Below are 14,746 nucleotides of genomic sequence, written 5' to 3'. Positions count from 1 at the left end.
AGACTTTCAAGGACTTATCGACAACTACTTAAAACATACGTCTCAGAGGATTTGGTAATTCCTCTGTACTCTGTACCAAAATGTAACATATTCCTTTCCCGGAAAGTTTTTGGCAGGCTATTAAATATCTTGGGCCTTGCAAATAGCTCTGCTATTTCATCCTTTCAAATCCTTTTTCACAGTGCCGTCATGCATTTAACAACATGTTGCAGATTTAAGCTAACTAAGCTAAAAAAAATGACGAGTGCAGCTTTATCTGAGCCTGCTGTAGTTCAGTGATCAACAAACAGCGGCAAGACTCTTTCAAACAGCTAATCTATGACACGTGTGCAAATATACAGCATGCATCACACACACATACTCAGGTGACATGCAGACAATTGGAGTGGAGCAGCAACAACAGGAGAAAATACTTTCCATCAATCCCAGTAGCTCCTGACTGACAGGCTGATGGATTTGATTTGGGAAAATTGAGGTACCTCTATCACAGCTAAAGCAATTGTGGGCACATTGGAAAGAAAGAATAGGAAAAATATGGGGAGAACATGGAATGATGTCCCCAATTGTGTTAGTATTGAAGCGAAAATGCCATTACCCCTCACCCTGTGTCTGTGTGCAGCTCTGTGCCAGCCACATAAAGGCTCCCTGACTGTGTTTAATAATTTGAGAGCACCTCTAAAGTGAAGACAGATGGGCCAACAGTGAGGATCACGTTGATGCCGCGGTGAACCACCAGAAAGAAAATAAGAAAATCCGCGCACTATCTGTAAGCTGCTGAGAGTGGATCCTCCAGGAGGAGCTGGAGCATGAATCGTCTCACTCGATGCCCTTCTCAACACTTGTGCTGACAGAAAAAAGACACAAGACTGGTTGAGGTCAATAACAGTTCTGCCTGTTAACATTTAACAAAGCCCACCACACTGATTTAGACTTTACAATACAATGTTTTCCACTATGAGGTTTTACAATGTCCTCTTTTTATTCTCAGCTGTATTGACATTCAGCTCGGTCTTGCTTCTCCCTTTTTTTCACTTTTCACCCAACATCCAATTGAGCCTTGTTTAGAAAAGAGTGACAAAGTGCAGCGCCAAACACAAATGGAGACAAACAGCAGTCTTGTTGGGGTTATGTTTGTTGTAGCATTTCCATCTAAATGCAGATTTGTTATAGCAAAGATATTCATCTGTTTACTTTCATTCCCATGGTGGAAGAGGGTGATGATTTGTCTCTGTTTATTTCTGTTTCTTTTATTACCATTTGACCTCCAGCAAATGTAATTTAGGTCTCTTATGAAAGACACATGCAGATTAAGGTGATTTACTTAGTTGTGTGAATGGCAGCACCAGTGGGGAAATAAAGATGGACATTTGTCCAAGTAAAGAAAGCGGAAAGAGAATGAGGTCAGGATTTAGAAGCTTTCTTGGCATCATTTGTGACTGTCTTGCTATTGGCACCACAAGCAAAGAATTGTTGCCTAAATGGTGCTCACCAATGTCAAAACTGGCATTGAGTCAAGACAATTGATGCTGTGGAGATGAAGAATCGTTTTTTTTTTCTGTTTCTAGCAAGGTCTGCTTAGGGACAGCAGTTTTCTCTCTAGAACTGCACTGAGTGCCTTTGTTGAGTGTTTGGGAGGGAAGAGCACACGTGTGACTGTGTGGTAAACAAAGATGTGTGCCACCTCCTCGTACGACAGCAGGGAGCAGGGCCTGATAGTCCCTTCTGAAAGATCTGTGCGTGTCTGTGTTTGTGTCTGTGTGTGTATGAGCGAGCATGACTGTGTCACCATGTCAGTCTCAACACACAGATCTTCTTCACTCTTCACTCGTCACTTTTCCCCCGCGTTCGACACACGTACATTGCTGCATCTTTAAAGCTGTAGTATGCAAGTTTAAAGTATTAAATTACAATACATTCAAACCATTGCCAAATAAGTATAACTGTCTGTGATTTTCAGTATATTGGTCTTTTGTTTTCCTGTGGTTGCCCGTGGTGATGTTCCTGTGCTGCACACAGAGCATGATGCAGTTTACATTACAACTGATAGAGGCAAGGCGGAAACACAAAAGCACCATAACGCTAGTGAACGGTTGGAATATGGCGGAATTTGCAGAGAAGCGCCCACAAAATGTTGTCTCATAACCCGTCCTCCTACAGCCTGACTGTATATGTGTCATCATATAGAGACACTGGCAGTGTTATGGTATTTGCTAAGACTTGGATGCCTGTACTCTCAAGCTCCACTGCCTTTGTACAAGCAGGACAGCTTCCATGCACTGAAACGTCCTGCAATAATATTAGCAAGCCTCTGGGATACTGCCCATGACTGGAAAGTGATCACAAATTCATCGTTTCACCAGAAATCATTACCAATCTCAGGCCAGATCGGATCAATGAGCCTTATGAATGCAAAAGCCTGATGTACGAAGAAGTAGATGCCGAACAATGTGGCTTGGGTTAGGTGAAGAGGCTTTATAGCCACATCAACAACCAGGCTCTTGTAGTGGATTGGGATTTAGGGACAAGCACTCCGACAAGCCATCAAGGCTCTATCAGTGGCTGCTGAGCGAAGCAGAAGCTGGATTTGGATTAAGAGGAAGGAACGCCAATTGGGCGTTTATAAGTTAAACTGCTGAATGACTGGGGTTTTTTGGAGTCATAGACTTCACTTCTGAAACCTTTTGTGGGTTCTTCTTTGCGTTATCAGCCATCTCACTCCACTACAGCTTGTTACAATTGCCTTTGTCTGTCTTGACATGAAATGAATCACTGCCTGTGCGCAGAATGTCAGTGGACAACACAAGAGCTTAACTCTTAACACTATGCTGAGAATTACAGGGAGAGTTGTGAGGAGAAGACGAATCAGAAAATCAGAATGTTTAGTGTTTACTCACTGGACAATGTTTTGTCATTACTACAGTAGTTTACATGTAAAAATGAAGCACTGCACTTCCTCTAATGAAAGGTTTTATTCTTTTATAGAGTGTATTCTTTCTTTATCTATGACTTGCTAAATTACTAGTCTAATCCTCAAAAAAGGAATCATTTGAAAGAAAAGCTGTGTCATAATATTACTGGTTCAACACATTATGACATTGCCCAACTTATGATAACATTATGTGCGACCCTTTTGTGCTGTATGGATGTGTGTATGCTCACTTATGTGTTTTATGTATTGATTTGTATGCATTTGTATGGATTTCTGTCTTTAAAAGGAAATTGCCCTTCAGGGACATGAAAGTTTTATCTCACCATACCTTATCGAGTAAGGAATGAAAAATGGTGGCGTGTGTGTGTATGCGTGTAAACACAAACACAGGGTTAGACAAAGTCTAAAAAATCAGAATCATCCTGAAAATAATGTACAGTGTATGTATATGCAGACTGATGATACAGGAGAGGAGGAACTGAGTAGAAATGCTTCAGTGAAAGCTGCCAGAAGAAGAGAGATGACCAGAGGGGTTGAGTGACACACGCAGTGGTGTTCCTGTGACCGCTGCAAAGACATTGTTCTACGCCTCCAATCTGCCTTTTAATTACACAGAGGAGGGGCCACCCCCGTTGTGTGTCGCGCTTTAACATGCATCCAATCAAATGACCGTGCAGCAGGATACAACACAAAGTGTGCAGGGGAAAAGTGACACTAATGAAAAGAAATCAATAGTCTCATTTTCACCACAGTTCAGCCCCACTGTCTGTACCACCCACCTAGTCAGTGCTTTTATTCTGTTTCTTTTATTTTCCGTTCTTTCTTCTCCTTGTTATTTTTCTTGCTTGGGAAAGGATGCTGATAATGGAGCTAGGAAAGTGTTAGGCGAGTGTTTATGCCACCACAGTGGATAGATGTACAGTATATACGTGTATAAAAACATGATAATGGCTCAGACATAATGACCTGTTTATGAATTCACATTTCCCTCTGCAATGTAAATGAGCCTGTCTTTTCAGTCAAGGTGACACAGGATTAGAGTATGATAGGTACGACTCCACCAGAGTAAAATTAGTTTTCTGTAAAAGACTACAGGGGGAAAAAAGAAATCAGTGGAGCACTGCTGGATTTAGCTGATACCAGAACTCCTGTGAATGCATCACATTTTTCTATAATGATACGCTTTCCCTGTCATCAGTTTTAATTAATGCAGTTTTTGTATCTCAGTGATGGGCTGGTTTAAGCTACAAAGAGGTGGTAGTTATCGATCCCATAAATGCAATATCACAGAGTGATGTATGGCGTTTGAAAAGACTTTTGATATCTTGCCTCCCACTGTTTAGGTTGAACAGTAATGGTCCACTGGATCAATGACCGATAATCAGACTGAGACACCATGGCTTGATTTCCCATTTTACTCTACAGCCATGGAAAACAAAAGAACCCTAAAGGAGATCACATGTTTTCTTCTTCAAGAAGCAATTAACTAACACCTTTCATTGTAATGAAAAATAATGTCCTCTGGCTTTATTTACAAAATGGCATTGACTCTCCTCTCCTCTCCTCTCCTCTCCTCTCCTCTCCTCTCCTCTCCTCTCCTCTCCATCCTCAGGCATAACCAGTGCCGACACTGTGGTGAATATGCGCAGAGTGACCCATCAGACCATAAGCGAGGAACTATCCAAAACTGTTCTCCTCCCCTGTCTCTTCACCTTGCGCCCCAGTGCTGGTTCATCTCATGAACCTCCCAGGATCAAGTGGACCAAAGTCTGGGGCCAAAGAGGTTCTGACGGCTTGCAGAAGGAACAGTCAGTCCTGGTGGCCAAAGATAACGTGGTCAAGGTACAATAACAGAGAAATGTCTGGTGTCAAGTGGTTAATTCTTCTTCCCTTCATTATTGTTTCCCCTTTTGTCTCCCCTCCACTATCAGGTGAAGAAGGCCTTCCAAGGTCGTGTCACGTTGCCTGGTTACAGTGTCAACCGCTTCAATGCCAGTCTTGCTCTGACCGGGCTACGTTCCAGTGACTCTGGTTTGTACCGCTGTGAAGTTGTGGTGGGCATCAATGATGAGCAGGACACGGTTCCCCTGGAGGTGACAGGTGAATACCAGACAGTCTTTTTTGTGTGATCTCTTTGATGATACTCTATTAACACAAGGAAATGGTCAATAATGTCATATTTCACCTAATATAATTCAAATGTATTCCCTGAGATATAGAATGCACCATGATTGGGTCACATTTTTAGGGCAACATGCTACCATCAGGAGCTAACTATGCTCTCTAACATCCTGAGAGTTGTTGCTTCATTTAATTAAGCGATTTGATAGCTAATTAATCTAAAGTCTAATTAACTGATTGAGATAACGAACCACAATTTACCCTGTACACAAGTAATTAAAGGTTTATTAAGTATTAAAGTTCAGGAGCAGTGATTAGCATTAAATAATTAAGAAACCGCTAAAGCTAAATCTTTATTGACAGCTAAGAGGTGCATTTGAAAGTAAACGACCGAGCTACGACCCCGTATCATAAAAATAAACAAATTACTAATATTTGAGTTACAAAACTTAAAAAGACAAATATCTGTCTGTTATTCAAGAAATGGGAAATTTTAATATTTCTCTTTGTGGTTGCTATTTTTTCTGGCAAGTCAAGTGACCTGTTCATTAAAGTCATGTCAGTTCATTTATAGAGAATTTAAAAACGGCAAACATTAAACGTCAATTGTTTCTACTGGTAATTTGAAGTTATCATTATAATTAGTACCTTACCAGAGCTGTGTTTTATTTCAATTACAGCCATACTCTGTAACACGTTTAAACACTTTTAAACATGTTAATACTGAATTGTCATATGCCTAAAGCATTTGTGGGGAGGAAAGGAAGGCAAGCAGAGTCATAATCCCAATCAGAATAACTAATAAACCAAAATCAACACCTTTATGTCATTATGCGAACCGTGTGTGTTTCAGTTCACTCATTGTTACACTCAAGGTCAGCTGCCATAAATAATATGATCCTGGTTGTATTTGTGCAGAACGTATGATGATGGGGAAAAGAGTGAGGGAACAAGAACACATTAAACGTCATTGACCTGGTGCCACTCAGGTGCCATTAATGCACTGAAAGCGTAATGAAACCAATAAGGTGGGAACCCCATGGTGTGCGCTGTAGTCAAATAGAGTTACTCTGAGAGCATTCTATGGCTCTCGGTGGCTTAGCTAAATAGGCAACCCATTTACCAAATTATCTGTATCCAGGACACCCGTATTTTGCCAGACCACCTGGAGCTAGTTCATTGTAGTAGAACTATAATTACTGTGTCAGAGTAGTTTAGCTGCAGTGCTATCATCATATTCTTTCCAGGTCACTCACTATTTTTAATAATAAGCTATTATCATAATGACCACAGGGAATCACACGATGCATTAGCTGCTGTGCACCATCATGCCTCTCACCAATAATCCATGCTAATGTTGCACACATTAGTTTTAAAAGCCGTGGGTTTTTTTACACAGACACAGCTATGGTCACATTGTCTGTAACTGGCGGTAACAATAGCCTCCACCCCGTCGCCTGTACATGTTTGTATGAAAGCATGTGGATGGGTCATGTTAGTATTAATCACCTGCTCATAAAAAAGCATTTAGTTTTCTGGTTTCAAAACAAACTCCCCTTTTGAAAACATGAGATTTGTGATTTGAAGGTTAGATTTGGAAACCACATATGTACATATCACCTAGGTGTCATGTTGCACTGACTTTTGTTTTAAATTAAATTCACTCTGTTAATTATATTCACTCAACTCTTTTCTATTTTATTTTTTATTTTATTTTCCTCCTATTCTTTTTGACCAGAGTATCGTGTCAAAAAAAACAAAAAAATGTGAAACTGCTACTTCAATCCTATTTCCTGGGATTCACTTTCAATCCCGAAGGCTAGGTGAACTTTTCGCATCAGTCTATGATTAATCACTATGTCTTTATAATTTCAGTATCACAGCATTGATGCTCTGTGGGTTTCGCAGACAGAAAAATGCAGCGCACCTCATCTTTCTTTTTAAAAGTACTTTACATTTTAGTAGCAAGACCCCTGTCACTTTGCATGAGAAACCCTGTGTCTTCTCCCACTTGACCAATCGATTAAAATGCTACGAAAACCATTCCTTCAGAGAGAAACCAATTACGTAGCCAGTGACGAGTACCCATCTCTAGGGCTTAGTCTTAATTGGCACTCAGGCCACACGGCAGACCACAGCCGTCTTCACACTAATTCTACGGAGTGTTCAACATAATAATTAGCGAGTATTGATACTGCTCAGCTATATCAATATCATATTAATCCACTCTGCTCTTCTCCTTAACAGATTTGTGTGTCTAAGCCACAATGAAATGACATTCCTGTTCTGCCATCTTGTCTTCATAACTTTTCCACCACTGCCTGTGTCTTACATGCTCCCTGTTCTGTCTTTTTTCCTCTTGGCACATATTGACTGGTTAATTGGCTGTGTCTTACCAATCAGAGCACAGCGCCATTGATTGTGTGTCAACCATTGTCTGTGGTGAGATATGGCTGCCCACTATTAAATGGTGTGTGAGGACAATAGATATCACGTCAAGTGAAAAGCTGCTGAATTTATTCATGAAACCTCTGGGATGTTGTTAAAATGTTCGAGCTCCTAGATCACCTTCAGTGCTGCCTGCTTTACACTGTACAAGATTCATGATCTTTATTGGGAGTATGGTAAACTTGTTTTTAAAGAAGTACCTTCTACACATTTACTCTCATTTCGGGCATCTCAGTGTCCATTCATTCATTTTTTTAGTGTGAAGGATTGCAGGGGACGTTGAAGCCAGTCTCATCTGGTGTACAGTAGGGTGAAAAGCAGGGTGCACCATATTTGAACTGTTGGAGGAAGCCAGTTCACAAGGTCCAAGTTCTCAAGAAGGACATTCAAACGCCGCATCACTCTTAGAAACATAAAAACTGTATATATATTATATTATATTATATTATTATATAGAGAATAACCTCTAAAACCGTGGTATAGGCAGTTTCCCATTTCCCAGTCATTATCTTAAGCTCAGATAACTCATATTTATTATACATAGTACCGAGCACTGCGTGTACCTTATCACCTAATGCTCAACAAGGCAAAAAGTGACTCATCATAAAAAGTAGCACTTAGTATACAGGGGGATTTCTATTATGTCCCATATTACCTACAAGTTAATATTGTTATACTGATCCTTTGTGATTTAAAGCGTGATATGATTTAACAGTATATTTATAATAGTGGGTGTAGTGCTATGAAATAAGCAATAATTGCAAGAGGCAAAGGGACGCTGACGGCTGAACCGTCATGTATTAACCAACACTGCCTTCCCATCCTTCCTCCTGGGGACTGTGTGGGGATTTGTGATGAAGATGTAGAGGGTAAAAATAGAGGGATGAGGCACTGGGTATTTGAACCTCCTGTGTAATGCCACCATATATACACATAGTATGTAGAGGAAGTCTGTTTGTCTCTCTAGTGTACGTATTAGCCACTGTGCACAGCTACAAAGGAAAAAGGACATAAACTGGGAGATCAAGAGAAACAAAACTGTGTGTGTGAGGACCTTTTCTGGAGACCAGAACCTGGTCCTTATGAGGCAGATTCTAATTTCTGAGGAAATGGTTCATTTTAGTGCTGAGGTTTGAGTTAGGTTAAAGTTAAGGTTAGATATTATCGATGATGGTTAAAGGTTCGGGATGATGCTTTGGTTACATTGTCCAAATGAATGGAAGTCCTTGAAAGGATAGCTGCGTGAACCTGTGTGTGTGTGCACCTAAATTGCCACATATGCCTCCATCTCAACAGAACTGCTGTCACTCTCCCAGACTCACAGTGGAGATAAAGGAGCAGTGTTAGAAGCCAGAAGCCAGTAGCTTTTATGTCAGTGAAAGCTGTCGGGCGAGGTGAGGGAACATTAGATGGACACTTCTGAAGCTATTACATTCCCATTTAAGTTGGAACATACGTTCCTTTTACAGCTCGCCCCAGTTTTTTTTTAGCGACTTTAACCTCAATTGTTTATATTCACGTCTACCTCTCACCTTCTCATTCTGTCACCGTGGTTCAGCACAAGCATCACTTTGAATACAGTGAATCTCTCTCTCTGCTTATTCGTGTCCTCATTGTCTTGCCATCATGAGCATGGAGACAGGCAGAATGCAGCAGGATGACAACGTCTGTTTGGTTCAAGCAGTAAAATAAACATCACGTGTGTCATACACTGTATTCAAGGGTAACATCTTTCCAATAATGATAAGCCAACTGACAATCCGTTGCAAATGAGACTTACATGTGCAGGCTGCTGAACCTGAATGCCTTCGCTTTCCCCTGAACGGATGAAACAATGCCAGTACATGATGTGGATGTCTAGAGGGCGTTGTGTTTACCCGTTTTTTGAGCATGTTTCTGTTTCAGTGGCTCAAGTTTGTAGTTAATAAATATTTCTGTATCCCAAAGGTTGCACTCATAAATGTATGTATTATGTTTTCCACCGTATTTGTTATCATGTATTTGGTTTCTCTCCTCCAGGTGTGGTTTTTCACTACCGGGCCCCTCATGACCGTTATGCATTGTCCTTCACTGACGCCAAGAGAGTGTGTGCGGAGAATTCAGCAGACATTGCAACACCGGGCCACCTGCAGGCTACTTTCGCTGATGGCTTTGACAACTGTGATGCTGGCTGGTTGTCTGACCAGACTGTCCGGTGAGACTTTCCATTACATTACATTACATTACATTACATTACATTACATTACATTACATGTCATTTAGCAGACGCTTTTATCCAAAGCGACTTACAATAAGTGCATTTAAACATTTGGGTACAAATAAGAGCTAGAAGTAAGTAAGAGCTTCAAGTAAGCCAAACTATTAAGTGCTAGTCATAAGTGCGATGTATAGGTTTTTTTTTTGTTTGTTTGTTTGTAGCCATCGTCTTAGTCAAGGTAGAGTCGGAAGAAATGTGTTTTTAGTCGGTGGCGGAAGATGTGGAGGCTTTCCACTGTCCGGATGTTGATGGGGAGCTCGTTCCACCATTTGGGAGCTAGGACAGTGAACAGTCTTGAGTTCTGCGAATGCCTCTGCGATCCTCTCAGTGAGGGGGGTGCAGAGCGGAGTGGGCGGGCTGGGGTGTAGGTTTTGATCATGTCCTGGATGTAGGCTGGACCGGATCCGTTTGTAGCATGGAACGCAAGCACTAGAGTCTTGAAGCGGATGCGAGCAGCTACAGGAAGCCAGTGAAGGGAGCGGAGGAGCGGTGTAGTGTGGGAGAATTTTGGTAAGTTGAAGACCAGTCGAGCTGCTGCATTCTGGATGAGTTGCAGAGGTCGTATGGCACACGCAGAGAGACCAGCCAGGAGGGAGATGCAGTAATCCAAGCGTGAGATGACAAGAGCCTGGACCAGAACCTGTGCCGCCTTCTGGGTTAGAGTTCCACTCTGGATACATGTGTGACAAGTGCTTCAGAGTTTTAAGTTTCTGTTTGTTGCGACTGGAATAACTCTGAAGAGGCGACTTTTATCTGTCACTATGGTTACAAAGGGGATGTACATTTAAATGGCCTATATTTAAAATATACAAAACGGTGGCCATTAGTTTTGAAAATGTTAGAAAACATGTCATTTATCCCCAGAAAAAAAGTCTCTCATGGGTTTGCTTGGAAGTTACTGAAAGACAGAAACTTGAAGCTACACTTATACCTGCTGTTACACGGTGTTATTGCGTGCACCCATACACATGCATAACTGACCTATTTTGGTTCATTTTCTTACTGACATATTTTGTCAGCAACAGGCAGAGATTGAATGTGGAAAGTGTGTCTGCTCCGAGCAGCTGATCCGGTTGCTCTCCACTCCTTTATGTCACCTCCCCCCACTTCTTCTGCAACAACATCAACAACAACGTTAGCTGCATTTGAAGTCCTGCCACTGTATAGACTCCTCTTTGCTTAGCAGGGGAAGAAGTCGCGTTCGACAAGCGTAAAACCGACTAATGCAGAGGAGGCGGCACTTTTGTCATTAGCTGTGCCACAAACGTTGAGAGGGATTTGACTTAAAACATTTTAATTTACAGTTTCAGGTCTTTTTTTAATATAGCATCATGTCCATTCTGTAAAGTATGGTTCTATTTAGGGCAAAACAAACACAGTGTGCTATGATTTACCATAGATGTCACACACAATGGCCTGCCAGTCCTCACTCTCTTCTTTAATATCCACTTCTCTCTTCTTCCCCAGCTGCAAACCCTTCATCCATATCAGTTCTGGTTTTACAAAAACAAGATAGTGTCAGTCTAACCAAGCAGTACACAAATCAGTGTATGATTACACGTTGGGTTGATTAAGAAAAGAGGATGCAGACTATTTAGCCCCTTGGTAAGAGTTGGCATGGAAACAAATACAATCAGCTAGTAACAACGTCATATTCTTTAGCGGTGGTTGCAACAATTAAGCAAGTTAAACCGTTTTTAAAATAAACCAAATGAATTACTGTATGTAAACATTTTATTTCCAAATAAAAATGTGCCACATAAATACAGTTATTAGTTTGCACACAGGAAACACAGTATACTACATCTGCCCTCTCTTTGCTGTCTGTCACGCTGCTGTGCATCCTTCAACACCAGACTGAGCCCAAGTCGCAGTGTTCCCCATAACAACATTTTAATTTCAAATTGCTGTTGTAGCCAAGCAAGCTGACAAGTGTTTTTCTGCAAAGCTCCCTTCTCTATTTTTTCCTCTCCTTCTGTCCTTCACTCCTGTTGTTTTCACTCGGGAGCGATCTAATTGGTCCAGAACCAGAAGGCTCTGACTGCTCATCAGCCATAAGGAAAGTGTCCAATTAATACAGCGGAAAGAAATACAGACATCAGCCGTCGTAGCATCAGCCACCATGCTGAAAGAGGATGCATAATCTTTTAATCAGCTTCTCTGCCTATGCCCAGGTGCGGCTGGAATCAACGCTCTTGAAGAATAATTGCATAGTTGGAACCTGAATATTGTAAATCGCAGTTTTATCAGCTGCATGCTGCCAAGCCTCTGAGGGAATTTGTGATTCCTCTCACCTATACTTGACTTACAATCTCTATCCCATTTCAAAAGGATTGAATAAAGAATAAAGGTTGGGTTCATTCATGGACACGCTTGTTTTTTAAAGCAAATGTTTTTCCAGTTCATGTCTTTAGATTGATGTGACATGTATGTTTTTGACTGTGGTCTTTTAAATAGTCTTTGGGTGGAAATGTATGTTTTTGGGTTTTTTTTCTTCAGGAAATTTATTTGGGTTATCTCCGTGAGGAAGATATGATTAAAGTCAAAGTATTCAAAGTAGGCAATGATAAAAGTGTAGTTCAATTTTCATCTTATTTTGTATGCATGTGAACACAGACTCATCCCCTGGGAGCTAAGTTTGTCTGTAGCTACCTTTTTCAAGGCCAGGCTATATTAATCTCCCTCTCCCTTTGTCTCTCTGTCCCTGTCTCTTGGTTTTCTCTGCAGGTATCCCATCCAGTCGCCTCGACCTGGTTGCTATGGCGATCGCGAAGACTCACCTGGAGTCCGTAACTACGGCAGCAGGTCCCCCGAAGAGCTGTTTGATGTGTACTGCTTTGCAAAGGAACTTCAAGGTAGGAGTCAGGAGTTTGGACTTGAAATTTGGTCATGCATGGACCCACTAAGTGTGGGGAGGTTGTGACCACGAAGGAAGAGGGCAGGGGGGGTGAGGAAGGATGAGGGAGGTCATAGACGTATAATAAGAAGAACAAGAACAAGAAGCAGAACTTTGACCTGTGACTAAGAACTTGTAGGTACAGTGGAGGTACAGAGTGACGCAGAAGACAAAGAGAGAGTTGGTTGGTAGAATTATCCTAAAACATTCTGAGTATGATGCCACAGGCAGAGATGGTTAAGACGTAGAGCAGGTAAACAAATGTATTTTACATTGATTCAAATTGTAAATTCAGTAATGACTGATGATCTAAGCCTCTCAAAGAACAGTATATCTTTCAATGTTTCCATGCTCTAAATGTCATGCTATGGAAGTGTGCATATAGCTTTATATATACAAAGTGTTCTAGTGTTACCCTAACCCTCTGGCCTTTCACCTCTTTATCTCAATTAGAAACATATTTTTTTCCAGTTTGTAGCTCCAGGATCCTCTTAGATTCATATTCATCCTCATTTACAGTCTTCCCCTCAAGCTCATATTTTGCAGTCATCAGCAGATCACCTAATCTCATGTGTGACGAGCAGATGTAGTCGTCCTCATAAAGCTCTTTCTGTCTCTCAAAGCAAATTTTTTGCATAACTTTTTTTTTTACCATCACCTTTCTTCATCTGCTACTTTCTTCCTGTACTTTGTAAGTTGTTTCTGTGCACTAGTCGTTCTCTTTCTTCCTCTCTGCAATGCTTTGAAATCAAAGAACTGCCTTTATATAGTCTGTGCTTTGAATAACTGATGAGTTATTTTTTTTTATTTCAGGCAAAGTGCTTTCTTATGCAAAAACCCGTAAAACTTCTCTTTTATCCCTCTGCTCCAAGTCTCTACCTTTTTTGTTGTTTTCACAAAAGGATAAAGAGATGATGCTAGAACTTTCTGCCTTTTAAAGAAGACGATAATGTCAATTCAATCTTCAACCAAATTTACAACAAATGGGATGCGTCATATCGGGGCTGTTTACATAAACAATTCATGAGAAGCATGGAAATCACTGATACCTTTCCTTCAACACTCTACACTGACCTTTCTCCACTTGTTCTTCACAGGTGAGGTCTTTCACTCCACAATGCCAGAGAAGCTGAGCCTGGCCACAGCCTCCACCCACTGCCACTCCCTGGGTGCCCAGCTGGCTACCGTCGGGCAGCTCTATCTTGCCTGGCAGGCTGGTCTAGACCAGTGTGATCCTGGCTGGCTTGCAGACGGCAGCGTCCGGTACCCCATCAATGTCCCGCGGAAGAACTGCGGTGGAGACGAGCCAGGCGTGAGGACCGTCTACAACAACCCAAACCGAACCGGCTTCCCTGACACCACAGCCCAATTTGATGCCTACTGCTACCAAGGTACTGAGAGCTTTTTGGTGATGAATGTCATGTGCCACTATTTGCTAATATCCATGGCAACAAGAAGGGGAGTCTGGATCGGAATATGCTCTCTATTCTGCTCTTTTAATTTGCACAAGATGTTTATGTCACACATGACGTCGTTGTGAAGAGACTGTGTGACATTTGTATCCTCATGGATTTAAGGTGTTGCATGTTGTGTGTACTGAAGCTAGAGAGATAAAGAGAAAGGGGGGATCCCATCACTGGCCAACTCAGACAGGATTATTTAAATTTCATGTTCACATTGGGATTATTCACTATTGCATATTTCATAATTTTTTAGCTTATTTTGTTTGTCCCGATTGCAACAGACGGGAAATTACACTTCCACTGCTCAGGAAAAAAGGAAATACTGATATTTTCATCTTTCACAATGACAGCTTATAAAATTTTCATTGAAGCGAAACAACTGCATAACCCAATAATTTTAAGGACATGAGAACAGCGTGAGAGCAGAGCAGCAGTGTAGCTGTCAAAACAAACAGCTGATGGATGAACCTCATCACTGCACCAGCAATGTTGTATGCACATTAACATTATGACTCCAACAAATCAAATCATTCAGATAGACAAAGTACATGTAGATGGCAAATAGCTTTATTTAATCATATAAATTCAGCCCCGTGTAAATAATATTGTCAATACAACCTCATTTATTATGA

General features: G+C 41.2%; 1 protein-coding gene across 1 annotated transcript in view; it reads left to right on the top strand.

Annotated features, from left to right (window-relative positions):
• ncanb (neurocan b) overlaps positions 1-14,746 on the top strand; it is a 146,366-nt gene that overhangs the window by 43,672 nt on the left and 87,948 nt on the right. The window contains exons 3-7 of the mRNA XM_058638222.1: positions 4,542-4,771; positions 4,861-5,029; positions 9,518-9,692; positions 12,483-12,610; positions 13,749-14,042. Coding sequence (XP_058494205.1) covers positions 4,542-4,771; positions 4,861-5,029; positions 9,518-9,692; positions 12,483-12,610; positions 13,749-14,042 — 996 coding nt within the window. The remainder of the gene's footprint in view (positions 1-4,541; positions 4,772-4,860; positions 5,030-9,517; positions 9,693-12,482; positions 12,611-13,748; positions 14,043-14,746) is intronic.

Source organism: Solea solea, chromosome 9, assembly GCF_958295425.1.
Source record: "Solea solea chromosome 9, fSolSol10.1, whole genome shotgun sequence".
NCBI classification, from domain to species: Eukaryota; Metazoa; Chordata; class Actinopteri; order Pleuronectiformes; family Soleidae; genus Solea; species Solea solea.
This window is presented reverse-complemented; position numbering and strand designations above follow the sequence as displayed.